The sequence below is a fragment of the Perca flavescens genome, chromosome 18, assembly GCF_004354835.1.
Source record: "Perca flavescens isolate YP-PL-M2 chromosome 18, PFLA_1.0, whole genome shotgun sequence".
NCBI classification, from domain to species: Eukaryota; Metazoa; Chordata; class Actinopteri; order Perciformes; family Percidae; genus Perca; species Perca flavescens.
The window spans coordinates 2,232,863-2,260,318 of record NC_041348.1 but is presented as its reverse complement, the minus strand read 5'-3'; the positions used below and the strand labels follow the sequence as shown (position 1 = coordinate 2,260,318).

General features: G+C 40.8%; 1 protein-coding gene across 1 annotated transcript in view; it reads right to left on the bottom strand.

Annotated features, from left to right (window-relative positions):
• The window catches only part of lama4 (laminin, alpha 4), a 56,278-nt gene that overhangs the window by 4,566 nt on the left and 24,256 nt on the right, over window positions 1–27,456 (bottom strand). Inside the window, exons 14-38 of the mRNA XM_028604499.1 lie at window positions 27,224–27,340; window positions 26,537–26,685; window positions 25,549–25,690; window positions 24,915–25,008; window positions 24,691–24,807; window positions 22,555–22,740; window positions 21,754–21,893; window positions 21,037–21,201; window positions 18,972–19,117; window positions 17,953–18,115; window positions 17,715–17,848; window positions 15,371–15,542; window positions 14,715–14,846; window positions 14,493–14,635; window positions 13,176–13,305; window positions 12,789–12,926; window positions 10,085–10,218; window positions 9,421–9,585; window positions 8,036–8,189; window positions 7,471–7,652; window positions 5,001–5,190; window positions 4,729–4,884; window positions 3,170–3,329; window positions 1,868–1,995; window positions 74–167 (exon numbers count right to left, since the gene is read on the bottom strand). Coding sequence (XP_028460300.1) covers window positions 74–167; window positions 1,868–1,995; window positions 3,170–3,329; window positions 4,729–4,884; window positions 5,001–5,190; window positions 7,471–7,652; window positions 8,036–8,189; window positions 9,421–9,585; window positions 10,085–10,218; window positions 12,789–12,926; window positions 13,176–13,305; window positions 14,493–14,635; window positions 14,715–14,846; window positions 15,371–15,542; window positions 17,715–17,848; window positions 17,953–18,115; window positions 18,972–19,117; window positions 21,037–21,201; window positions 21,754–21,893; window positions 22,555–22,740; window positions 24,691–24,807; window positions 24,915–25,008; window positions 25,549–25,690; window positions 26,537–26,685; window positions 27,224–27,340 — 3,631 coding nt within the window. The remainder of the gene's footprint in view (window positions 1–73; window positions 168–1,867; window positions 1,996–3,169; window positions 3,330–4,728; window positions 4,885–5,000; window positions 5,191–7,470; window positions 7,653–8,035; window positions 8,190–9,420; window positions 9,586–10,084; window positions 10,219–12,788; window positions 12,927–13,175; window positions 13,306–14,492; window positions 14,636–14,714; window positions 14,847–15,370; window positions 15,543–17,714; window positions 17,849–17,952; window positions 18,116–18,971; window positions 19,118–21,036; window positions 21,202–21,753; window positions 21,894–22,554; window positions 22,741–24,690; window positions 24,808–24,914; window positions 25,009–25,548; window positions 25,691–26,536; window positions 26,686–27,223; window positions 27,341–27,456) is intronic.

Genomic DNA, 27,456 nt, shown 5'->3' with positions numbered 1-27,456 from the left:
ATGCATTAATCAGTGTACTTCTATTTCATTATTTATTTTAATGGCTTTTAAGTGTCAATAAGAAACCTCTCACCTGTGATTCTGTGCCAGTTGCCAGCACACAGACCCTGTATCGGTGACACCTTGGTGAAGAACTCATGAGACCCGTCGTTCACAAGAACCACCACCTGGAAACACACAGCGACACTGGGTCCATACTTTGAAGATGCATATTCAATTAACAATACTTGCCCTAAATGCAGTGGTGGAATGGAACTATGTACATTTACTCAAGTACTGTACATAAGTACAAATGTGAGGTACTTGTACTATACTTGAGTCTTTCCTTTAATGCCACTTTACTTCTACTCCGCTACATTTCAGAGAGAAAAATTTTACTTTTTACTTTTTACATTAAAGCTATAGTGCCTAGTTTCTGTCGCCCCCGTGAGGAATTCTAAGTAATTACAAGAAAACTGTGATACAACATGATACAAGCCGTCCATGATCGAGCACCCACCCCGCCCTCCTTCACGCAGTTGCTAGTAGCCAAGGAGGACATGGAGGATTAAAAACACATGACAGACTCTTCAGGAGAGGTCATTATCTTCATTTGAGTATTCTGCGCACAAAAGTGGCCAAATCTTCTGAACATGGTCATACTGAGAAATCCAGAGAGAGTTGTGTGGAGCTGATAGTCTTAATTAGCTTTGTAGCAACTCATTTAGCAACGGCGTGAATGTAACGGACGTTCATTAATATCAAAAAGGTTACGCACTAAAGCTTTAATCTTACTTTAATCTAGTTACTAGTTACTTTACAAATTAAGATTTTTGCATCCAAAACACATTTCATAAAATCTGATGTTTTATTATAAATTAAACTAGCCAACAATATAATGGCCTACAAGTCCAGCTGAAATGATTAGACCATTAAACACACAACTGGTTGGATCCTTTACACTTTCTACAATGAGAGGAGAGTTCTGAATTGAGTACTTTTACATTTTCCTGATGGCGATATTACGAATCCCACTATGGCCACGCCAAGACCCGCCCTTCAATAGCATTTATTGGCCAGGCGTCCATGTTTACGCGAGGTAATGTAACCCCATTTGTACAGGTCCTATTCCCTGACCAATCCTAACCTTAACCACTCAAGGTCAAATGTAGCCTAGAAATCTAGACGCACCCTAGCAGCAGCAAATTTATTTTGCAGCCAGGGTCAGTCTAGGCACTCTCCGTTGGCTTGCGAGCTGGAAAAACCAAATTTTGGTCAGGCCAATCACATCGTGTATAGAGTCAGTGGGCGGGGCTTATGGCTGCTGCTGCTGGGAACAGCGGTCTTCTGGAAGACTTGGAGTTCAGCTTTTCTTTGAGAAAAGAACAAAGAACGGCACAGAAATCATTCTTAAAAAAGGAAGATGTGTTCGGAGTTTTGCCGACCGGATACGGCAAAAGTTTCATCTATCAACTAGCTCCGCTACCTTCTTTGTTGCTCTGCTTGGTTGTAGCGCTATCCTATTATGTGCAGAGGGAATTTGAAAGACAACCGTTGATTGAGCCCTGTCAATGGTGAGTTCCCAGACCCAACATCTTGATGTGGGTCTGGCTTGTCAGGCTAGGTCAAATGCCTAACCCCAACCAATCAAGCCGCTTCATAGGGCGGGTCTTGGCGTGGCCATAGTGGGATTCGTAATTTTGGTTCCTGATGATACTTACATATTTTTACTTAAGTATCATTTTCAATGCAGGAATTTAACTTGTAACAGAGTATGTTTTTACAGTGTGGTTTAAGTACTTTTAATTTAGTAAAGGATCTACATACTTTTTATGTGTATGTTATTTTTATGTGTATAGTATTCTGGATTACTGTGCTAAGGACTTACCTCTCCGTGGTGAATGTACATAGTGAAATAGCCCTCTCCTGAGCGCACGTGCAGTAGCACCCCAGAAGCCACACGGGGGCGCACCTCCATCACTAGCTCAAACCTTAGCCCGAGGTCAAATGTTTCATCTGACGGAGAGAAGCAGAGAGAGAGAGAGAGAGAGAGAGAGAGAGAGAGAGAGAGAGAGAGAGAGAGAGATGAAGTGAGTTCTGGGTAACCTCTTCCACTCTGGGCCTCATGTCTCTGCCACATGAATCAGCCATGGTGCTCTGTGGTGCGTGCACGTGTGAAATGACTCTACTTGTTCGACAGCTGCAGCCCAGTTCCCAAGTTCCCTCCACCTACGCCCCCCCCCCCCCCCTCTCAGCATAGACACAATTTCACCACAGTTGCACTGAGGGTATCATGTTCCATCACCCAACCAAACTCTCTCCATGCACATGGGATGGTGAGGGGACCAGAGGGGGCTTGTGAGTTTTCCAAAAGGAAATCTAATGAGCCGTGTAATATAACAGATGTTCAGTTTGAAAACAGTTGCAGATCCTGCTCATTGTATGTGGTGTTACATTTGGGGAAAAAAGGAACGCACAAAATCTACACCGGGCAAACTTTGCATTTACAAAATGTTGGTCTCGCTTTGCCAGACCTTCCTCCACAGCGCTGCGGAGGAGGGTCTGGATAGTCCACACAGCATTCTGGGACGGGAGAACAACATGCTCTGGTTTATTGGCATTTCTTTAAACCAATCACAATCGTCTTGGGCGGTGCTAAGAGGCAGACAGAGCCACGGTGTCTCTGTTAAATATAGTCTCAGGAAGGAACTTGTTTTAGAAAGTTTTTTTGGAGGCATTTTAGGCCTTTATTCGACAGGACAGCTGAAGACATGAAAAGGGAATGACACGCAGCAAAGGGCCGCAGGTCGGAGCCGAACCCAGTCCCGCTGCGTCGAGGAGTTAACCTCTATACATGGGCACCTGCTCTACCAACTGAGCTATCCGGGCAACCCAAAAGTTTTAGTCGTGCAACAGAAAACTCTGATTGGACAGATAATCTAGCTAGCTGTCTGGATTTACCCTGCAGAGATCTGAGGAGCAGTTAACCATAGTCCTCACAAATCCACCGGAGTTAAAAATTCCAACGCAAAGAAAACCGAAGGTAACGGACATCCAAAAAGAATGATATCTGGGGAATTTCCGGCGGCTAAGGAGACATCCCGGAAGTGGAACGTCGTGGATATAGACTAACAGAATGTAGAATTCCTGTGTCTTTTGTTTTTCATTGAAAAAGTTACTACAAATGTACCTAGCATGACATATCCTCCTTCCTCTGAGAAGTATGTTCCCGCCTCAGAGAGTCCCTCGAAGCACGGTGTGACCCCAAAAGTCTTGGCCACAGAGGACAGCCACTGCCCATCAAGCTGAAGGTTCTTCAGACAGCCGGTGAAGCTGTATGCAGAGTTTCTCTAAAGGGACACACATGGAGACGCACATCACAAGGTTAAATAAACACTTCAATTCCTCTTACAAATAAAAAGTTGAATTCATATGCAATAAAACACATCATCGCCCAGTTCAACTATTGTAACTTATTCTCGAAGGACCAGTAGCTTGCTGTGGCTAATGTAGTGTATAAAGGCCTCTGTTTGCTGACACGTTAGCAGAAACAACTTTAGGTGGTTGTTAGTCAATGTTCTGTGTACAGTTTTCTGCCAATTGGGAAAACAATCCATTAATATTGCTTTAAAAAAAAACAAATCTGGGATGACCTCCTGTGAGTTCTAAGGGCGAGAGGATCACAATAGTGGTTTCCTGTGGAGCGGAGGGGGGGGTCTGCTTCTTCTAACCAAAACAGGTTTCAAGAAAAGTAATGCTGTTTATGCCAAATTCATACTTCACCTGTTATGTAGCCTAACTTAAAAAATAGGGTAACACTTTACTTGAAGGAATCTACATAAGAGTGACATGACACTGTCATAAACACATGAACCCTAACCCTAACTTGTCATGACAAAACCGAATGACACTTGTTAGGCTATGTCATGACTTATTGATAATGTTTATGGCACATTCATGACAGTGTCATGTCACGTTTGTGTAGATACCTTCAAGTAAAGTGTAACCAAAAATAGTTACATGAGACCATTTTTGGCTCTTTTTAGGTGGAGTGAAAATAAGTCATCCTCCGTGTCATGTCTTGTACGTGCTTTCAACGTGGCCTCTGTGCCGGTTCTCTTTTCCCTTGTCTCCTCTGTATTGTTTTTATTGCATGACTTTGCCATCATCTGTGCTTGCTTCAATTGTGTGCCACATGTTTGTATGTCTTTTGCTTAGGCCTGCTGTAATGTAATGTCATTTAGTCACTTTATTTAAATGTTTTAACCATTGTATTTTAGGATGTCTATTAACAACTGGCCAGGGACTACAGCTGGAAATTAGCTATAGAGGCTAAAGCTGCTCCTTTTACAGTGCAGTTAATTAAAGGGGACTGTCCACAACATTATAAACTACTAAACTTCATAGGATGCAGGCTCCGCATTATGTATTTTTTCCTTGGCAATTATCAGTTTTTTTTTCCAAATGCTAAGAACAGTCCATTTACATTACTTCCAAAGTTTGGGCTGAGCCCTAAACGTTTACAACGTCCGGCTCTGCCCCTGTTGGGAACAGCACGCGCAGCTGTCTGCTGGGATGACCATATAAGTTTCCGGAAGACACCAAAAGGTCATACATGACAGAGATTTGTCAGAGGTTATTCTTCAGAGCTACAGAAATTCATATAATATTCATGTGTTTCAAATGACCTGTGCCGTGTATGTTTTTTTTAATTGTTACATCTCTTCCACATAAGCTTTAAACCCATACCTGAATATTCTTCTGGGCTCTCTCTGGAGGAACTCCTCCAACATAGAGAGGACTGCTGACATGCCAGGAGACGTTGCTTCCTTGAGCTCTGTCTTCCAGCACTGTGAGCCCATCAATTATTAACCGCCCCGTACTCCCGTCACGGATAAATATAACCTTCAGCGGGAGAAGAGAGGAGGTCGTCACTGTAGAAACTGTTGACGCATAACAAAACTGGCATCCACCCATGCATACATACAGTACTGACGGATGGAATAAGTTCATGAACTTACATTGTGCCATGCGCCGTCATTGTACTTCTCCTCGCTCCTGATTTTGACTCTTTGGTCTGCTACGTTGAAGGTGTACACGAGCTTCCCGTGGGCCAGGAAGAGAGCCATGAAGTTGTCCTCTTGGACGTCCGATACATAAAAGATGAGGCCAAAGGATGAATGGGTCTTCAGGGACAAGGAAAAGTGGGACCTGGGAGGTGGTAGGGACATGAAGTCATTCAAGCAGACACAAAGAAACCCTTGAAAGAGCTTTGGTATAGACTTTGGAGCTGCAAAGATGAATTGAATAATCATTTAGTAAAATTAAAGTGATGGTTCAGAGTAATTTACCCTAGGGTCCTTTGCACCATGACCTCGAGCCAAACACCCCCTCAGAAGCTTTTTTCACCTGGGTCTAACATTGGGAGAGTTAGCGTAGAGTAGCGTTATCAGCTGAATAGCTTATTAGCGCAGGGGCTAATGGACCCACGTTTGTATTTCGTAAATGACCCCACTAATAATGCCCGAAATGATACCAAACTTCTACACTAGTACAAATAGGTTATGTACTCATAAAACGATGGATTGGAAAGTTTGTAAGTACACCAGAAGTTTATGAACACTTGCCTGCTCTCTTCTGCTCTCTTCTGCTCTCTGCTGCTACCTGCAGTTAAACAAGTGCTTAGGGCAGTCTACAAATTACTACACCGAAAAGAGATACAACAAAAATATTTATTAATTTAATGATTAAATAAGGTAATGTCTCCAAACTTACCTCAATTATTACTTGTCTCCTGCTAGTTATACTACAGCACTTCGTTAAAAAAAAAAGTTAAATAAAAAAATATTTTTGTTGCATCTCTTTTCGGTGTTGTAATTTGTAGACAGCCCTAAGCACTCGTCTTACTGCCGGCAGCAGCAACAAAAGCAGAGAGCAGAAGAGAGCAGGCAAGTGTTCATAAACTTCTGCTGTTCTTACAAACTTTCCAATCCATCGTTTTATGAGTACATAACCTATATGTACTACAGTAGACGTTTGGTATCATTTTGGGATTATTAGTGGGGTCATTTACCAGATACAAACGTGGGTCCATTAGCCCCTGCGCTAAGCTATTCAGCTGATAACGCTACTCTACGCTAACTCTCCCAATGTTAGACCCAGCTGAAATTTTTTTCTGGGGGGGGTGTTTGGCTCGAGGTCATGGTGCAAAGGACCCTAGGGTGAAATTACTCCGAACCATCACTTTAATCAAACAACTATTTTGATGATCCATTAATCGGTTTGAGTAATTTTATGAGAAAAAAAAAGGAAAGATTCTCTAATTCCAGCTCCTTAAACGCAGTGGTGAAATGTAACTAAGTGCATTTACTCAAGTACTGTACTTAAGTACAAATTGGAGTTACTTGTACTTTACTTGAGTCTTTTTCTTTTCATGCCACTTTCTACTTCTACTCCGCTACATTTCAGAGAGAAATATTGGACTTTTTACATTCATCTGTTACAGCTTTAGTTACTAGTTACTTTACACACTGGGACCTGTGCACAAAAAACACATAAAATCTGATGTTTTATTATAAATTAAACTACTTAACAATATAACGGCCTACAAGTCCAGCTGAGATGATCAGTCCATTAAACAGTTGATTGACAGAACTGTTTGGATCGTTTCCAGTTTATAAAATGGGTGGATTTTTCTGCATTGAGTACTTTTACTTTTATTTCTTTAAGTACATTTCCCTGACAATTCCTACATACCTTTACTAAAGTAACATTTTCAATGCAGGACTTTTACTTGTAACAGAGTATGTCTACAGTTTGGTATTACTTTTACTGAAGTAAAGGATCCTGAATATTTCTTCAACCACTGCTTACTGTCAATTTTTATATTTTAGTTTCTTTACTCCCTTATCACAGTTAACTGAATATCTTTGATTTGTAGACAAAACAAGACATTTGAGGACGTCATTTTAGGCTTTGGGAATAATCGAAAGATTAGTCGACAATGAAAATAATCCTTAGTTGCATTCAGGGTCCAAAATTAGCACCATCTACTAGCCAAATGCTGGTAAAACGTGCAAGTGGCTGGTAGATTTGCTTCAATCACCAGCCAAAAAACAATGCTAATCTATCGAGCGGATGTTAAAATTTGAACATTCACTTAACCATTTGGCTGGTGGACGATAAAAGTTCATTTTGGACCCTGCTTGCAGCCCTAATAGACTTGTATGTGTCTGTCTATATATTTGTATTCATGTATTTGTTCGAAGGATTTGTATATGCAACGGGAAGATGTTTGTTGAATAAGTGAATTTGTGGTGTCTTGTAATCCAATGTGGGATGGGCCAAGATGTTTGGCATGACACAGAAATAAAATATAACCAACTAACTAACTAACTAACTAACTAACTAACTAACTAACTAACTAACTAACTAACTAACTAACTAACTTAACCTTGAGGTCCCCTGTAATGGGTTCTTTGCCTGACATACCTCTCAGAGAGGGAGTCGGGAAGGTCTGTGTAGTGCTGCCTGCTGTTGGCGATGCCGCCGTAGTGGAAGGCTTGGCGGGTTGCTCTGGGACTTGAGGAGAGGTAGCAGGGCTTGATGTTCAGCTCCGATGGCTCCTGGTCATCACTCTTCAGTTCCGTCAGGCCCAGAGGGAGGCTGCTGACCTATGAGAGTGGTTTTCACTGAATGTCAGGATGAGGCAGATCATTGCAACCAACAAACCTGTACACATTAATGGTGTGTGTTTGTGTGTGTGTGTTGGGAATTACCACTTGTAAATTAGGTGTAAACGTGTTTGTAAAATTGTATATTCTGATGTTTTGAACTTCACTTTCATTAAATATTTATTGTTTTACCTATCTGCCCAATGACTGCGGGCGGAAAATTGCAATTGTGCAACAATTTGGTGCAATGCATCTCTCCTTGTTCTTACACAAGATTAATGTTTAATTGTGCATTGTCCCCGTTTAAATAAAATGACAATACATTACATGAAGAAGGAAAGAGCCCCCTAAAGTCAATGTTCTCTGCACTCTTTTCAGTTTACCTTCTGTGATTGGCTCTGTTTGGCTCTGGATGTGTGCTCCCTGTGCCTTGACATCAGAGCAGCAGGGGGGCGCTGGACTGGACAGTCCTGCAGGGAGGTCTGGACCTTCTCAGTGTATCGTTGGAAGTCCTCAGGTTCAATGTCCCTGTCCTGTCTACAGAAATACAGGTAGAAGGGAGTGACAGAGTGCTTAGCATGTGAGAGCTGCAGATACAGCACACTTGCATGTCTCCATAGTAACAAACTCCATGTCCTTAACTAGGGGATACCGGGAATAATTGTAACACGGGTCAATTGTACACGTCCACTTTCTCCAATCAGGAACAAATTTCGAATGACCCGATTCACTCTGCACATGCTCTGTTAAGTCCTTACTACACATGTGAAGAAGCAGCACCCTGTGACAGACACTGCACATTTTAGAAGGGAAAAAAAAAAATGTTTAGGTAGGAAAGTAGGAAAGTAATTTTTTATAACCTAATTTATTTTTTATTTAATGCCAGCTTTGTAGTTAAACTCAAACTTAAATCATGTTTATTGTGTGTCTATATGGATATCTTTCATGCAGGTTGTTAGTGCTAATTTTGTTAGCTGTAAATTAAGCTAGTTCACGGCGACAATAGTCTGGGAAATTGTACTCCTTGTGGTTGAGAGTAGTCTATATCCTCGATGTTCCACTTCCGGGATTGCTCCATTGCCGCCGGAAATTCCAAGTTGCCTTGGGCTGCCTTTGTGTTGGCATTTTAAACTCTGGTGGATTTGTGAGGACTATGGTTAACTGCTCCTCAGATCTCTGCAGGGTAAATCCAGACAGCTAGCTAGACTATCTGTCCAATCTGAGTTTTCTGTTGCACGACAAAAACTACTTTTGAACGTACACATGTTCCACCAAAACAAGTTCCTTCCCGAGGCTATTTCACTCTATACGGGGCTTAGCGCCACGCAAGATGATTGTGATTGGTTTAAAGAAATGTCAATAAACCAGAGCACGTTTTTCTCCCATCCCGGAATGCTGTGTGGACTAGCCAGACCTTCCTTGCTACAGTTACATTTCTAGTGATGAATTGACAAACACATGTTTTATTTCACTGATTCACGCCTTTGTTTGAGGCGCTCCCTCTCATCAGTCACTCTGTAGCTCGCTCCACCGTACATGCGCACGTTGAGCCTACATTAACAGTTTGTAAAATAAATAAAATGGATTATGGATCATTTTATTGTAGCGGACTTTACAAGATGACTTCTCTATTGGCTGTGGAAACAGGAGACGTCTCTTACGTTCTAAAACCAGCCTCTGGAGATTTGACCAGCTGAGTAGCAGCTACACCATCAGCTGATTTGAGTCCCTTACTCTAGGCTGTAGTGACTGTTTAGTGGGGATTTACCTGTTGATGTAGGCGTAGCTGATGCAGCCTGTGAAGTTCTTGAAGCTGCTGCTTGGAGACCCTCCGTAGTAGAAGGTCTTCACAGCAGTACCTGATGAGGATCGTGTGGCAGATGACGGACGTTTCTTCTCCTGCTTGTCTTTGTCGTCCACCAATAGTGAATACCTGGTGTACAGTTCAACCAGTCGGACATTACATTGTGACACTTAGTCTTTTCTAACTACGTACTTATTGTACACACCACCCCACATATCATACTATCTGTTGTACCAACACACTTTTTTGGCTGTCCGTCTGCAAGTAAATTCAAATATGTATCAACAATTTTTCACAAGGTGTACGCTGAACTAAACAGATAGCTACTCAGTCAGTGAATAAGTTGCTATATTTGGCACTGATTCAGATTTCTGAGATCAGCATTTGATGATTATTGGATTCTAGGGATACAGGCCTCTACTTTCTTGGTGCTGAATGGTGCTGAGTTTAATCTCAGACATTCTGACTTATATCTCAGAATTCATACTTTATTCTCAGAATTTTGACTTTAAACTCTTCTGTAGAAGTCTAAGGTAAAACAGTTGAGAGTAAACAGGATGTAGAGCTCACAGTTGTGCATGAAAGCCATTAGTTGGCAGGACTCTGTGAAGCTGAATACTGTACTTACTTCTGACTGTTTACTGTGGCCACTAAGAAGTGTGTCCTTCCGTCGTTGTATTGTTTCTTGTGTGATTTAACTCGTGTGCCTCTGGAGTTCATCACCACGGCTCCATTCTCCAGGGAGATGCTGAACTCATCAGACTGAAGTTGGAGAAAACAAGGTCATACCTTTTACATAGTAGCACAACTACAAATGATTAAAAAAAAAATACAAGATCAGTTCTTGATTTGTCTTTTCTTTTTATGAATATCTGTTATGACCCCAAATTCAGTAACACTTTATAATAATGGTATAATAATAGCAATTATCCTGAATTAATGCATGACTTCATGCATGAAAAAACATGAATTCATTCATGCAGAACTTTATGAGCTATTAGTAATGTACAAGGATCAATAGTATCTCATGCATGACTTTATGCAGGAACAATATGTTTACTCTGCTGTTGTCTTAGGGTCAAATTTGACCCGTTTTCAAAGTGTCTATTTCAGAAATTTGGGTTTATTTTTAACCAAATTACCCACAAATAACACAGATGGCTCCATAAAACACTCTTCACAAGTCAAGGCTCGACATTAAGGCTTGTCCGCTTGCCCCACTGGACAAGTTAAAACTCAAACAAATCAAAATGCCACTCATTTCGTCAATGTTACAGAATTGAAATAAATACATATTTTACCCCACAATCCCGGGCAGCGGGTCGGCGGGCCGCTAACGTTAGACCCAGCCCGCTGTTCAGCGAATTCTCCGAAAGCGAAGCAGCATGAAAGCACGGCGAGCTAGCCGGTGTTAGCTTGCTAACTCCACCTTAACGTTACCTCCTCGCCACATCGTTCACAGAAAACAAGCTGAAAACAGAAGTCACTCGTGGCGATAGCAATGTGCTTTGTGTGGATGAAGCATTATATACGTTATTATGTGCCACTCATTCCGTTTATGTTACAGATTTTACTTTACCGATTTGAAACAAATACATTAACTAACGTTAGACCCAGCAGCAGCGGGAGAGAGCGGACCGCTGACGTTAGACCCAGCCCACTGTTCAGCTCCTTCTCTGTAAGCGATACAGCATGAAAGCACCGCGGAACCAGCAAGCCAGGCAGCCGGTGTTAGTTAGCTAACGTTAGCATGCTAACTACGCTTTAACATTACCCCGTCCCCACATCGTTCACAGAAAACGAGCCGAATAAAGCTGTCACTCGTGACGATAGAAGTGTGCTTTGTGCGGATGAAGCATGAAGTTAATTTGACTCTTGACGGCTGGCTCTCTGCCTCGTAACGTTATTTGCTGCCCGCTACTCGCTTTGTAGCGGATTAAATATCAGGTAATAATCAACTGTAAAGTAGCTACACCTTTTTAAAGGATCCCTTGGTAAGTGAAATTGTAGAAAGAAAAAAGAAAAAACGTTGACGCCAACATTTAGTGGCAAAATCCATTGTTATGTCTACAAAATTATTTTAGATATAGTATAAGTTCAAGTCACCACTACCTCTGGTCAAAATATTGAATTAGTATCTCAATATATTGACTCAGTATCTCAGAATATAAACAAAGAATATCAAAGTAATGAGAAACTATAAAATATTGACTTAATCTCAATATATTGGCTTAGTATCATAATATATTGACTTAGTAACTCAACATATTGGTTCAGTATCTCAATATATTGACTTAGTAACTCAGAATATTGACTAAGAATCTCAAAGCAATGAGAACATTCAAAATATTGACTTACAATCTCAATATATTGACTCAATATCTCAATATATTGACATAGTAACTTAGAATATTGACTAGGAATCTGAAAGTAATGAGAAACTTTAAAATATTCACTTAGAATCTCAATATATTAACTTCTGCACACCGGCGTGCAAAGTATAACTTTGTATTATGAGTCTGGAGATCCTTTTTTCTTGTTGAAGGGGAAATCTATTCTTGGGACACATTTGTTTCTACTGTTTAAACTGAATTGTATTAATGTTGATAGTGTTTGGATGCTTTCAATGGTTTCTTCAAATTCTGCATTAGCAAAACACCAAAAAAATTATAAAATGATTAATCTTTACCCGGACAAGTGACTTTTGTTCATGGACAAGTGAAACGTAAATGTACTTGTCCGAAGGACAAGTGCCTCAAAAAGTTAATGTCAAGCCCTGCAAGTAAAATTAAGGATTTATTTACTACTTTCATTGACTTTTGGGTGTTTTATTCAATTTTATAGCATCATCCTGACTAAACTTTGACAGTCTGTGATTATCCATCAACATCCTCTGATCTTAAATATTAGTCAAAATAATTCATAATTTCTGCTTTTTGAACACAAAAATGACATATAATTCCATATAAATGATGTATATTGACCATTAACCCCCCCAAAAAAGTGTCAAACTAGAGGTAATAAGTTGGTGTTAGTGGTGTATATAGGCTACTGGTGGTAGTGGAAAAAAGTGTCCAAAAATAAAACATGCATGCACGCACGCACGCACGCACGTTAGTCTGATAGTCTGATAGTTCATGAAGTACTAAATAAGTGAATTCATGCTTTTTCATGCATGGATTCATGCTAATTCATGTACCATTATTATAAAGTGTTACCCCAAATTCTTCAAAACTGCACGAGAAACTGATTTCCCACCCAACCATTTGCAATTTAGCATTTTTGTAATTTTTAAAATGTATCTTAAAAAAATAAAATAAAATCGTGCATACCCCGTCACTCAGATAGAACAGGAGTCCGCCGGGCTGCAGCGTTCTGAAGTTGAGTCCTCCTTCAAAGTTGTCGAAGGGTGAAATCTTTGCTGTGGATCCCAGGTAGCTCTCTCCGGTGAAATAGGCTTTACGGGACATCTGTCACAATACAAACACATCTCACTTCCATCAGCTTACAGTACAGTAATCCCCCAATGGGAATATCGATTGACTCATATGAAAGCTGTTGAACTAGAACAGCCAATTATTTTCTCTCGATTCAGCCTGAAAGAGCATATTTAGATGCGTGTTTTACTGATTGTGAGACACATTTGGTATTGATTTCCAGAGGGACCTACGCAGTGCATTATCACTGAGAGTGTGTGAAGTGTTGGAGGGAGCACTCACAAAGGACTCCTCGGGGCAGCCGCTGCTGATGCCGATGGTGCCAGGCTCCTCCAGCAGATTGAAGTCTTTTTTCTGGAACTGGAAACCTTTCACACAGCCTTTCAGGCTGACGACAGCAGACAGCTCAGGCCTGTGGTGATACACATACTGTCACCATCTTATAGTGAAATTCTAAGATGCACTAGACAAGGAATAGATAGTTTTCCCCCAGTGTATTGCAAGCATGGTGGCCCACTGGGCCTAAGTTGCCCCCCCACCAGGCCCTAAGCCACTGGGAATTATTTTATAATATATTTTAAGACATTTTTAAAACGTTTGGAAACTTAGACGTAGTCATATTTTCAAATCTCCAGTTAGTTTTTAGCACTGACTCAATGTAGGGCCCTTTGGAATATATATATGTCTTATAGCTCTTTTAAATTCTCAATTTCACGATTCTGTCCATGATTCTGTGATCATATTATGCTGCCATCGGTCTGTGACTGGCCCCAGCCGGGCCCTAGTCGAAAAAAAATAAGACACTTTCCACAAGGCTAAACAACTTTTCTGGGGGAAAACCCTGAAATCCATTCCTGATGATATTTACGTACTTATACTTAAAGGGTAACTACCGTTTTTTTCAACCTATTTTCCTATGTTTTTGTGTCTAAGTGACTGATGGGCGGAAATTAGCAATTTGCTACAAACTGGCACAAGACATCTATTAATGTTTTTTGTGCACTGTCCCTGTTTCAATGGGAACACAACTCTGCCATGAAAACCACTTTGCCATGGTTGTGGTTTTCAGTTGTAGTTCCTGTTTTGTTGTGTTAATTAATTCCCTGTTTCCTTGTTGTTTACAGTCTCATGTGTTCCCGTATTCTCTTTTTTTTTACGTTAATAAACCTTCTAAACCTTTTCACTGCCTCCTCGCCTCCACACTCTGCACTTTTGGGAACAACTGTTTGCTTAAACGTTTATTAAAGCAATTTAATAAGGTGATACAGTCAGTACTGTGATTACAGCGTGTTGCCCTGCCCCTAAGTGGGAGAGAAATCTATGACTGCAGCTTCAACAGAGCGAGCAGCTGTCTCCTCCAGAGAAGTTGGACTCTTCCAAAAATGAAGTACGTAGTTTTCAGCTGCCAGTTCCTATATCAAAACTGTTGGTTTCTTGCAACCAAATTGGAAGCAAGTGACAAAAACATTGGGAAAAGCGATTAAAGTGTTGAAAAAGATGACCAAAACTTTATTTTAATTTAAAATGTTGACGCAAAAAAACAAAACGTTGCATGGTTGACCAGAAGACGACACAAGGGTGAAAGTGTATTTAACTTACCTGGATTTGAGAATGCTGGAGGGAGCTCCACCTATGTAGATATCTGAGAAAGGCAGCGTGGTTTTTGGATTCTCCATAGATTTGACATGGCTCTTGTCCACCAGTAGGATAACCTTCTTTGACTGATGGTAGATCACTGACACCTGTGCAGAACAGGACAGTTAGAGCAACACGTGACTCATTGGCGAGGTTCAAGTTGTAATTGGAGAAGAGGGAATCTACCTCATGGTATCGTGCATCATTTATTTGCAGCTTGGGTAAGTTATTCTCCAAAAGTTCTGGCCCTTTGCTGAAGCCAAAGTCGTACATTAGGCGCAGGAAGCCATTCTTTATCTCTAAAAGGAAGAATTTGTCCTGAAACAAAGAAGTTAAAATAGATTAGGGTTTGCCTGTGACATTTCAGCTACAAAAACTTAAATATGCTTCATAATTTTTATTGTGTCTAAAAAAAAAAAAAAAAAAAAAAAAAAGGAAATGTGATATTAACATGAGAGGTACTGTATATGTGGTGGTAAATATTATTTTGTTGAGAAGTTATGCATATTTTTCAGTGTGAAATGGGTTTTAGGGGTTTTATTTCTCAGTGGGGTACAGTGGCCAGATTGCCACTGGTGGTGCTCAGCCTCTTAGGTTTACATTTGTTCCATACACACATCACATACACAAACCCCCCACACACACACACACACACACACACACACACACAACATATACTCACATACACACATCACATACACACACCCCATACCATCTTTTTCATTTACTATACCTTGGAGTGGACACTTACTAAATTTAAAAAAAAATATTTTTTATGGGTTTGTTATGTGTGTGTACGTTAAAGAAAACTAAAGAAAACTTTGAAAAGTCGTCAGACTTACCTCATTGACCATGAGGAAAAGGACACCATTGTTTGCGACAGTTCGCACCGAAATATCAAATCTGGTGACAACACCAAATTTGCCCCTCCTCTCGATATTGTTGATGAGTGCGTAGCCCGTTCCATCAAACAGGTAGCTAGCAATACGGCTCTGGGAAAATGCCAACTTGTACCTGAGAATAGAGGGAGAAATGGCATTTGATACATTTTAAACAGTCTATAGATTAAGAATGAAGGTAACATCTGGTTCAGATACATGCTTTATAAGTCAACACAAGAAATTAGAAGGCTAGGAACCAAATGGGAAAAATGGGCAACTCCTACGGGCGCCATGACCCCCAGGGACCCCAAGAAGTCTTGAATGGTAGCTCATTTGTAAGGGAATTTGCACCACTATAGTATAGTATTAATTAGGGATGAAGAAATAATCACTTTCAAATCGAAATCGCGATTTGAACAAATGCGATTAGCTTATCGTGAAGCACTGTCACATCCTGCTCCTGTGTTAGTTTTGAGTTCCTTTTATGTTTTCCACTTCCTGTTTTATTTTGATACTCACCGTCTTGTCTTGTCTCATTTCAGTTCTGTTCACTTCCTGGTCCTTGTCTGCCTTCCCGCCTGTGTGATTACCTTTCCCCGCCCTAATGTGTTGCACCTGTCTCTCGTTGTCTCCCCTATCTCTGTGTATATGTGCCTATTTGTTACTCACCTCAGTGCAAGATCATCTGTTCCATTGTGTCAGCATTTGAGCGTTTCCCTAGCCTAGAAATCTAGACCACCCTAGCGGCATCAAATGTAATTTGCAGCCAGGGTCAGTCTAGCAACTCTCCGTTGGCTTGCGAGCTGGAAAAACCAAACTCTAGTCAGGCCTTAACATAATGACAGCAGAGTTGCGATGGTTCTGTGTGAATTCCCTGCTACTTTAAACCAAATAAGATGGCGGCTGCTGCTGGCTAACAGCAGTCTTTGGAATCGGCTTTGGCCACGACTCTGGAAGACTTGGAGTTCAGCTTTTCTTTGAGAAAAGAACAAAGAACAGCACTGAAGTCATTCTTAAAAAAGGAAGATGTGTTCGGAGTTTAAAGTTGAATCTATCAACTAGCTCTGCTACCTTTTTCGTTGCTCTGATTGGTTGTAGCCCTATCCTATTGCATGCAGAGAGAATTTGAAAGACAACCGTTTATCCCGCCCCTCGGATTGAGCCCTGCCAATGGTGAGTTCCCAGACCCAACATCTGGATGTGGGTCAGGCTTGTCAGGCTAGCGTATTCCTTGTTTTACTGTTTTTCTGATTTCTTTCTGATGTTTTTGTACCATTGCCTGTTTTTGCCTGTCGATTTGGAAACTTTTGCCTGTGAGTTTTGTTCCAAATAAAATTCTTGGAATTCTAACATACCGGAGTTGTGCATTGTGGGTCCACTGCCTCTGTGAGTGTGATAAGCACGCAATTAATCAAATGTGCAATATTAAAGTTAAATGTTTGGTTAAACATTTTTTGTTCCTCTTTTTAATATTATATTTAATGTAATTTCACAAGGTAAATGCTGGAATGTTACATATCACAGATTCAATGTTCCATGCTTATTAAAAGAAAAACACTGATTGCTGGCAATTCATATCTAGTTTCTCATCCTTGCATAAGAATATAGAGCAGTTGTGATGGTGTGTCATGTTATAATGCTCCGTGACATGTTTTGTCTGTTACACAGTGAATATGGAACTTTAGCTAAACTTAAAAAAATAACATTGAGCGTCAAACACTTCCTGCATTCTGTTGAATTTTTTTGCAACAATTTGTGCCTTTTCTGCATCAATTTATGGTGCAAATGTCTTTTATTTATGTAAAAAGTTATAGTTATTATCCTGTATTGTTCAAAACTTTCTGCATATTCAGAAACATTTCATATGTTTTGGGATGTTTTTTTTAGAAATCATGTACACCTCAACAACACATCTGTTAGAGAATGAGACCTTGTTAAAGCTCTTAAGTTTACATTTATGTAAAAGATACAAACACAAGAAATCTCATTTGTTTTTCACGCTCCTGTTGTGTTCTTTAACCCCCTGATGTAGCAAAGTAGACATGGTTCTTGTTTTCCGACATGTTTTAAGCCTCCTGAACGGTTATTTTTTACCTCTTTTGAAGAGTGGGTTGCCTTCTCCTTTTGAGGGGGACAATTCTACATCTGCTAAATATTGGGGGTGGGGGACATATCCCCTGCATCCCCCTTGAAATCTACGCCTATGGCAGTGCAAAAACATAATGCCAGTGAGTGGTCAGTGGGGAGGAGGGGGTCAGGAGGGGCCCTATAAAAGGTTAATCCACTCATGCATAGTGTTCTGTACCTGGAGCAAGGGGTTGACGTGATGACATCCATTTTGTGAGTCTCTTTGAAATTGTATAGACTGATCACGTCGTTGTTCAGTGAACCCAACTCGATGCAGCCCACAAAAGGTGCTAGACTCAGCGGAGGTGGAAGCTAGTACATTCACAAAGACAAACACATGCCATCATTTAGGAAAAACTAATGATTAGATATGGATTTATTTGTGTCAAGGACTGTGTGTACGTAAAAGGCATTACCCTGACATCTGCTGGGACGCCGCCAACAAAGAACACTATATCTTTGGGGTCGATGTCAAACAGCGAGTCGGTGCCTGGAGCTTCGCCTTTCTGGATGAACTTCTGCTCGTCTGTGGAGCTCTGGCTGGGGATGGTCAGGAAGACTTTTCCATGTCGGCCCAGCCTGCAAGCAAAGAGCACAAAGGAGCATGGGTAATCAATCTGGCTGACACTCTGACAACTTTTATTTGACACCTTTATTTTAGTTGATTGCAGAATTGAAATTGAAAAGTTCTAAAGCCGACCTTACACCAAACAACTTTTCAAGCGATTCCACTGTCGCAGACTATTTTCCAGTATCAGAATGAAATCCTGAGAGTCTTGCTAGAGTTGGGGCGCGCTCCAGTCGTCTCGATCGTTTGGTGTAAGGTGGTCATAAAACTCCGTCCGAGTCAGTCTTTTCCCATCTTGACGTTCCGACAAAATCAAACGTGTTTAATATTATCGTAAGTTTTAAGTCTTGGTAGTGAAGTTAAATCATGTGAACATTGTCGACAACCAATGGGAGCGCTCCCTCCAGCACCAAACAGGAAGCAGCAAACGGCTGGAGCCAGTGTTGTTTATGGTTGCTATGGCGCCGCGCTAAGTTAAACGCTAAAGAGGGAAAGTTTCCGATTTTCAAACCTTCTGAAGCAAGTCATCTAACGGGAGTTTTACCGCCAGATAAACACAGACCTTCGGGTACTGGAGAAGTTCATCTACATGTACGGCAGAACAGAACATCTGCAGACTTTCCCTTAAATTAGCAGCTAACGCTAGCAGTAGCTAGCTAGCTTGGTTCATTTTTTAAAAACGAATCTAGTTGTAATCTTGCAATGTATGACCCTGCAAGATCCCCAGTCTTTACATATTATGACAGTCTTTAACGTTAGCGGTATTGTGAGACGGTGTCAGACCGCAGTCTGTTCAGAGTCTTCTAGTGTCTGGTAGGCTTTACTTTAAAAAGTCATTCTTGTATAAAGTTCATGAACAGATATTACCTCTCTACTCTGATGTAGTTGAAGACTGCGGGCCATTGGCTGACAGGCTTGGAACCTAATGGAATCTCAACATCTTCCCCCCCGAGGTTGTACACGTACACCAGGTTGTCATTCTTGATAGCCAGTCCCATGTAATCCTTCCTACCCTGTGAGAAAAAACAGCAGAACAACCTCATGGTCAGTGTTCATTTTCCCATCATGGCCTGAGTACCACTGTGGAATCATTTTTGAAACAGGGACATGCCCTGCGTTCCAATACCCATACTACCATCATCTTTACTATGTCAAAAATATATGTAATATGTCCCAATACTAGGCATGTCCTGATCAGCTTTTTTGGTCTCCGATCCCGATCCAGTTTTTTAAATATTGAAAATCTGCCGATACCAAGTCCCGATCCGATACTTATATTTGCCCAGATAATAGAGCTGCACACCGTTCTTTTGTTTACAAAATAACTAAGTAAACAAAGTAACCAAAATATGTCCTAATCTTAACCCTTGTTTTGTCCTCCCATGTAAAAATTGAAAATTAAGATTTTTTGTTGTCTCTTTTCAAAAAAACATTTTTTTGACATGAGGGCTAATACAGTACATTTAACTTAGTGCAGCAAATTAGTCTTTTCTCTCATCACTAAAACAGTTCTATTTAGGATCCCAGCATACCCCCAACCAAAAAAGAAACAGTCTCAAGTTCAGCCTCTTGCGCTTGATAGTCAATCGTTGATTTTCTGTGTTCAACTCCGTCTCCAGGGAATAACAGCCTGTAAGCGTGGTTAAGAAGCGTGGAGAATTGGAGTAATCCGCTTCTGTAACTCACTAAGAAAGACAGACTTTTGTACTTGTTACCAAGGACTGGCAAGCTACGAGACACTCTCAGGACGGACACTGGTGAGTGACAGCGCCATCTTGGTTTGGAAATGCCGGCATCAAGGCAGTCTGGTGGTGTGTCTGTGGCGCACCCGGGCGTGTGTGATTAAAGGCGGCGATTGCTACAAGCTGATGTAAATGATCAGAGTAAGTTAATCAGGGTGAATGCCGATCCCTGATCAGTTAAAAAATGCCCATATCAGCTCTGAACCGAAACTCACGTTCAGAATCGGGACATCCCTACCCAGTAAATACTACATCAAAAGCAGTATGCCGTAAATACCAGAATGTCCTACTGAACCGGATGGATTTTGCTGTATTTCTGGCTATTCTGACCCACAATCCTTTGCGCAGTATATATCGGCAAGAGGGTCACATTTTAAGGCGCAATGGCAAGAAAAAGTAGTATGTCCCAATTGTATGCATACTTCATACAAACGTAAGTACTTTGTAAGGGCAGCTGCAAAACATACTAGAAGTAAAAAAAAAAAAGAAGTATGTGAATTGGAACTCAGCCCAAATAATATTTCATGTTATTTAACCTTAAAATATAGTGGTTTGAAATACATAAACATCCTTCATTTGAGACTAGCTCCGGAGCTCATGCTGAGGCTATTATTTCACACTGAAAACACCACTGCATAGTTTACAGTGGCAGCAAAATCACCAACGTGTCATTAAAGGGAACAGAGGGGCCTCACATTGGGTAGCTGCACTGTGCTGGGCGCGGGCTAACGGTATTTATGTTAATGAACTCTAACTTTGAAGGCACACACACATGCACTATTGTCACAGCGTCTCTCGAAGACCTTTTGAAAAGGGGCAACTATGCACTTTCAAAGCCTGTTGTTCCTGCCTCCGTGATCACAACAAACTATTCATGTCCACAAGCTACTCCCTGCCTTTCATCTTTGCCCCGGGGCCCCTGGGTGCAAGCTTGTGAAGTTTCAGCAGGAGATGTGGGCCGCATACCCACCATGAAATCTCCTTTCTAACTAGCAGCTATTCCGCACATACAACAGGAAAGAACGGCCAGGTTGTACAGTTCTTGAGAGGTAAATCCATATGCCTAGTTGTTTCCCACAAGTGCTTTTACTTGGTGTAATGGCTCCCATCTGTATCCACTTAGCCTACTATGTTTTATAGTAACTGATTACTGGCAAAGCAACCGCATATGTTTTCCATGATTTGCTCACATTTCTGTCTCCCAGGTATAGGATGAAACGGTCCTCTATGGGATCCTTGTCAGGGTCCACTCTCATGAACAAGCTGATGGACGTCACTGTCTTCAGGTCTTCCAGGTTGCTGGGAGGATGAACCTCCACTGAGGACTGACCGTTGAACTTCATGGACACTTGGACCTGGGGCAGAAAACAAACCAGAAAGACTGAGCCATACATTTCAAATTTATGGCACAGAAATATATGCAAATAAGCCTCCCTGTTAGCTTTTAGCATCTTATTACTATTTGGTCCGAGTCCTCGTATTTTAATAAAGGACATTTATCAGACTCTAATTTAAGCGGTGTTCCCCCTTTAACCTGTGCTACTAATCAATGGTCTGGAACACATTGACACTTTATTTCTTAATACCTGCAAAAGCTAACTTTGTGTAGTCTCCGTTAGCATCAATACAGCTAGGAGCTGGAAATTCCATGAGTAATGTTAGCTATCTAGAGCCAACAGTTGTCTGTCAGTGTAATATGTACAGTAAAAAAAGCTTTGGAAATGCAAAGTTGAAGGCTCCATAAAAGTAATTTGTTAAGTTGCTACATTTAAAAATAGTGAAAATGTCCTTAAATAAGCTATGAGGAGTTTTGTGCAATCTGGTCTGCGTGTGCATCCTCAATGGTAAGTAAATGGGACAGTTCTAAAACTAACTGTCCTAAGTCATCCATATTGTAAGCAACTAACTTTCTTGGCCACACTCCTGGCTTGGGCTATAAGCTCTCTGATCCTCATGATGTTGGTGGTCACGTTGTTGACGGGCTTCTTCTGCTCGACCACCTTCAGCTTGTCCAGCAGCTTAGGAACGAGAACATTCAGGTTGTCCACTAAAAAAGTACATAGAATGAGACGAAAACAAGAATTAAAACAGTATATATATTATATGTAGAAAATGAAAAGTGAAAGTGAACATCAGTTGTTCTGTTATATATATATATATGGTCCTCCAGGCGTGCACACATTACCCCTGTTCTTTACATCTCCCCATTAGCTTCCAGTGTGTTTTAGAATTGATTTTCATATTTTAATGTTTGTTTTTTTAGGACTCTGGCGCATAGGTATAATTTTCTGTACATGGCGGAATGGGGGGGGGATAACAGCCCCCCCTAATAATCAAAACTGGCCAGTGCAACCCCATATATGTTTTATTCCTTTCTGATTTTACTGTATGTTTTATTCTTTTCTGATTTAGTACCAGTCAAAAGTTTGGACATGCTTACCCATACAAGTATATGAGAAAACGTGTCTAAACGTTTGACTGTTACTGTATAGGTTATGTTTTACTGTTGTTACTTCATGTAAAGCACTTTGGATATCTGCTGGTTGCTGTAAAGCGCTATATAAATAAATGCTGATTGATTGATTGATTGATTGATTGATTGATTGATTGATTGATTGATTGAAAATGGTATTAAAAATGGTGATTTTCCACTGAGGACCTTTAAAATATGAATGTATGTGCTGTGAACATTGCAACACTTATGATACCTGCTTCCCCGGCAGACTGGATGGCCTGCTCATAAGCATCTGTGGAGTATTCGTTGTTCCTCATGTTGTTGGCCCACTCCTCCACCTTGCTGCTGATGGGGGTGATGGTTTGAAGGACCTCTGCTGAGCGGTTGAGAGTCCCCTCAGCCACCTCCAGGGTAAACTCCAGTCGACGTGGTGTTCTATCTGTAAATGGATGCAGAGGATGACTGTCATTGAAACACAATGCTTCAAATGGTCAGTTTATCTAAATGAACAAAAACTGGCAGATAGCATATCTTAAAGCTGGGCAAATAAAAAAATCTATCACTGCAGCCTAAGTACGCCTGAGAAATTATCTTTTTTTATAACAACCCTTTAATTCAAACATTAAAAGAACTGTTTGACAGGAACTACACTTGTTGACACGGAAATAAAGGCAGCACAGAAAATTATTGGCTGAGGGGAGAGCCTCCCTGGAAGAACTTCACAGCTCCCGCTGCCTCAAAAAGGCCAAAACCATCCTACAGGACTCATCACACCCCGGTCACACACTGTTTGAACTACTGCCGTAGGTTAGGCAGCAGATACAGGTCCATGAAATCGAGAACAAACAGACTACGAAACAGCTTTTATCCAACAGCCGTAAGTGCATTGAATAATGCTGCTAAAGTATAGTTCCCACCACTGATCTATATGTCAATAGGGCTAAATGCAATTTTTAAAAGTGGATGCCTGTATGAGTGTGTCTCCCATGTGCTTTTAGCAATAATATAATATGTTTGCTGTATTAGCATTTTTTATTTATGTATTTATTTATTTAGGCATATATTACCTTATAGATGTTTGGCACTGACAAGGCCTGCACTTAATTCTGTTGTATCTGTTACAATGACAATAAAGATATTCTATTCTATATTGCTGACGCTTTCCTCCCTCTCTCTACTTCTCTTCATAGTTTCATCTACCAACCCTTATAGAGCTGGCTCAGGTTTGACTTGGACCAGCTAATAGTTATGCTGCTATAGATTTAGACTGCCGGGGGACTTCCTTTGACACACTGAGCTCCTCTTTCTTTCCATCCATGAGCATTCATGTCCCAGAAATGCTTGTGACTGCTTCCGTGGTCCTGCTCAACGCCCTGCTATGCCCTGCACTGCTACTACTATTATTTGTAGTCATAGCTCTATTAGCTTTATCAGTACTATAATTGCTACGGTATATCATAAATACTGCTATAATTATTATGAAACATAGTTCTCTATATCTGTAATAGAGCTGTCAGTCTTCCTCCATAATACCATTCAAATTTCATTTGTTATTTTGTTAAATATTCAAATAATATTCAAATATTTAATGCTAAAATGCAGCCTGTTGTTAATATGTACTACACTTTTCAGGCTTTCAATGCCACTATAAGCATGTGGTGGTTGTTACACCTTCTGTCCACTAGAGGGACTTCCAACATCAGCCTGGCCTTAAAGGGGATCTACGTTCATCTACGGCACATTGCATTTCTGGCACGCCGCTCTCTGTTTACATTATATTCCACCACGAGCACACAGCGACAAACACAAATCAACAGAGAACTCTGTAACAAAACGTTATCTAACAAGTGTAGCTAGCTTGGTTAGCACAACGACATCATGTTAGAAAGCACAGCCGAAACGATTTGTCATAAAGTAACAATAGTGTTAGCCATGATGCTAATGGTGCTGTCACTACTATTTTAGTGATTTATAAGCAACCTGTTTCTTGTATATTGTCACGTTACTGAGAATCCAGCTGTTAGAAGGTAATCTATGAAGTGGAAGCTAACTCTGACAGCTGTAGGGCAGCCAACATTAACTTTAGCTGTCTCCATGAAGCTCCCAGCTAAGCTCCTATAACTCGTGATGCAGTTAGGAAACCAGAATGAGCTAACTATTGATAACATAAGCATTTTGGCTTGGTGGATGTCGATTTCAAAGTCGTGGGAAATTGTTGGGTCTTTGTAAATTATAGTGTGGTCTAGACCTACTCTATCTGTAACGTGTTCCAAGATAACTCCTTGTATAGTTGTGATTTGACACTATAAATACAACTGAATTGAAAATTGAATTGAATTGACAGCAAAATGTCAGACTGTTACTTCAAAACAACCACGTGTTGTCTTACCTGGATGAATTCCACTGATATCCTCCACTATTTCTGCAAGTTTTTTGTGGTTTTGGTCCATGGTCTCTTTGGTCTCCTCAATGTATTTCAGCTTGTCAATCACTTCAGCTTCAACCTCTGTCACAGGGAGATACATTAAATGTCAAAGGGACATTGGACAGTGCACATATTGCAATTAAAACAAGTATCTGGTATTTCATTCAGTGACCCATGCAGCCCCATACCAATTTGTTCTGAACGTAATGAAACAGACTCCTTAAAAACGTTGTCGCTCTTCGTTACCAGGTACCCGAGCTGCATATTGATCCCAGCGATGGCCTGAAACACAGAACACATAACTAAGCTACAGCATGTCGACAGGTATTACAGCAAGGGTGTCAAACTCAATTTCACCAAGGGCCAGACTGGAAAATGAGAATCCTGTTAAGGGCCAGACATGTATAGTTTATTGAAATGCTTTTATTTAACAGAAAAAGTCAAATATGTTGACTGTATTATTGCATGGCTCATATAGCTTTCTAACTTACAGTTTGTGCCTCATAAAGGTCCTTAGCCTTCATAGAAAAAAGCGCCAAAAATGTTGAAAAAAGCGCCAAAAAAGGTGAAGAAAGCAACAAAAACGTTGCAAAAAGTGGCAAAAACATTAAAAGAAGCGTCAAAAAAGCGCCTAAAGCATCTAACGGAATGCCAAAAACTTTGAAAAAGCAAAAAACTTAGGTGGACCAAAATTTATTGTGAACCTAAATGAATATGCGGGCTGGATCAAAATCTGCGAGGGGCCAGATTTGGCCCTCGGGCCTTGAGTTTGACACGTGTATTACAGCGATGTGTGCTTTGTAGTTCTGTGATATGACATACATCTTCAGCTCTTTGGGATAAGTTGTGGGTGGTGAGCGAGGTGATATTGGCATCGTGGATGTATTTCACTATGTTGTTGTAGACGTTGGCAGCACTTATGGCTTTCTGCACAAAGCCGTTGGCGTCGCTCTCCTTCAGGTCCCTGGTAAAGACAGGATGATAGACGTTACAGTTTCATTTCAGGGTTTCCATATGGTACGTATATATAACAGCATCACAAATTCCCAATGCTCCTGGAAACCATATTAAATTAAAGCTGCACTAATCAATATTTCTATATTTACAATGCTAGATCAAATGACTGAATGAAATGAATGATACCCACGAGAATTATCATGCAAAAAAAAAAGTGTATTAATCTACGGCTAGTCTCCACAAATGCACTATATACAGTACTCATATGCAGTTATCTAAAAACTACAGTGCCCTGCTATATTTGAATTTTAGTGAGCCGTTAACAAAAAGTACATTTCATTTTTCGAAGGTTTATATTTGTCAGTGCCACAGACCGGGTAGAGAAGTCTTGAGATGGACTAATGCATTATTTTGCTAATAGTAGTTTTAGTCATAGTTCTATTATCTTTATTGGTACTATAATTGCCACAGTTCACCATTACAACTGCCATAATTATTATGAATCACATTTCTCCATATCTGTATGTCTGTATCTCTGTATCTCTGTATTTGTGTATTTCTATATTTCTGTATCAGTGTCTCTGTGTCCAAACTGGCAGTGGCAGATGCCGCCCACCAAGAGCCTGGGTCAGTCCCAGGTTTCTGCCCGTAAAAGGATGTTTTTCCTCGTCACTGTCGCTCCAAATGCTTGCTCGTGGGAAATTGTTGGGTCTTTGGGAATTATAGAGTGTGGTGTAGACCTACTCTATCTGTAAAGTAAGATAACTCCTGTTGTGATTTGACACTATAAATTGCTCTTTCCATGGGTCTGATTATTTGTAACTAAGAAATTGAATCCAGAATTGTGTCTCACTCCTCCAGCTTGTTGGCCAGTCGGTCCAGCTCGTCGGCGTGCTCGTCGGCCCTCTGCACCAGATCTCTGTCAGCCAGCGAGAGACGCTCAGTCTTCTCCATCAGCTTTTGGCTGGCGCCATCGATCGCTGCATGGTATCCGCTCACGTTCTGTACAGACGTACACATGGCAAACACGCAAAAACACATAGTTATATCATTTACTATTACCAAGGACATTCTACTGCTTTGCATTTGTGTCCCATTCTCAGAATCCACAAATACCTCTGTGAAGGTGCTATTCTGTGTTACATCCTCAGAAATTGATTCCTTTTACCCTGTTTTTACTCAAAGTCCAGCCCAAGTATGAGAACACACACACACACTCACACACACACACACACACACACACACAGCGCTAACACTGTTACCTCAGGATGCTTGTAATTCCCGACAGAGTAACCCAATAGAGAGCTACTCGACTAAAAAGGGAGAGCTGTTTGAGCACACAGTTTATTCAATCTATGGCCATCCACAAATTGCTTCCAAATCAAATTGCCCACTTTTAGAATAGAACACAGGCTGCGTCTCAGGAATCCATTTCATGAATAAATTCAATGCTATCACTGAGATACGGGAGCCCCATATCACAGTCTATTAGATTATGATACATACTCATGGGTCCTCCTAACAGACATGTAGGCCTCACCTGCACCATAGCATCCACCTCAGCCACAGTCCTCTCTGCTTCGGAGACGGAGCCTCTGGCGATTTCCAATGTATCGTTAACAGCAGCGTGGTCCTCTGTCAGCCTCTGCTGCTTTGCCTGGAGGCACAATGAAATAATAATAATAATAATAATAATAATAATAGCGCCTTTCACAAAACCAAAAAAAACACATTACCGGGGAAACAGAGCTGAGGGAGGTTGTAGGCTGTGGT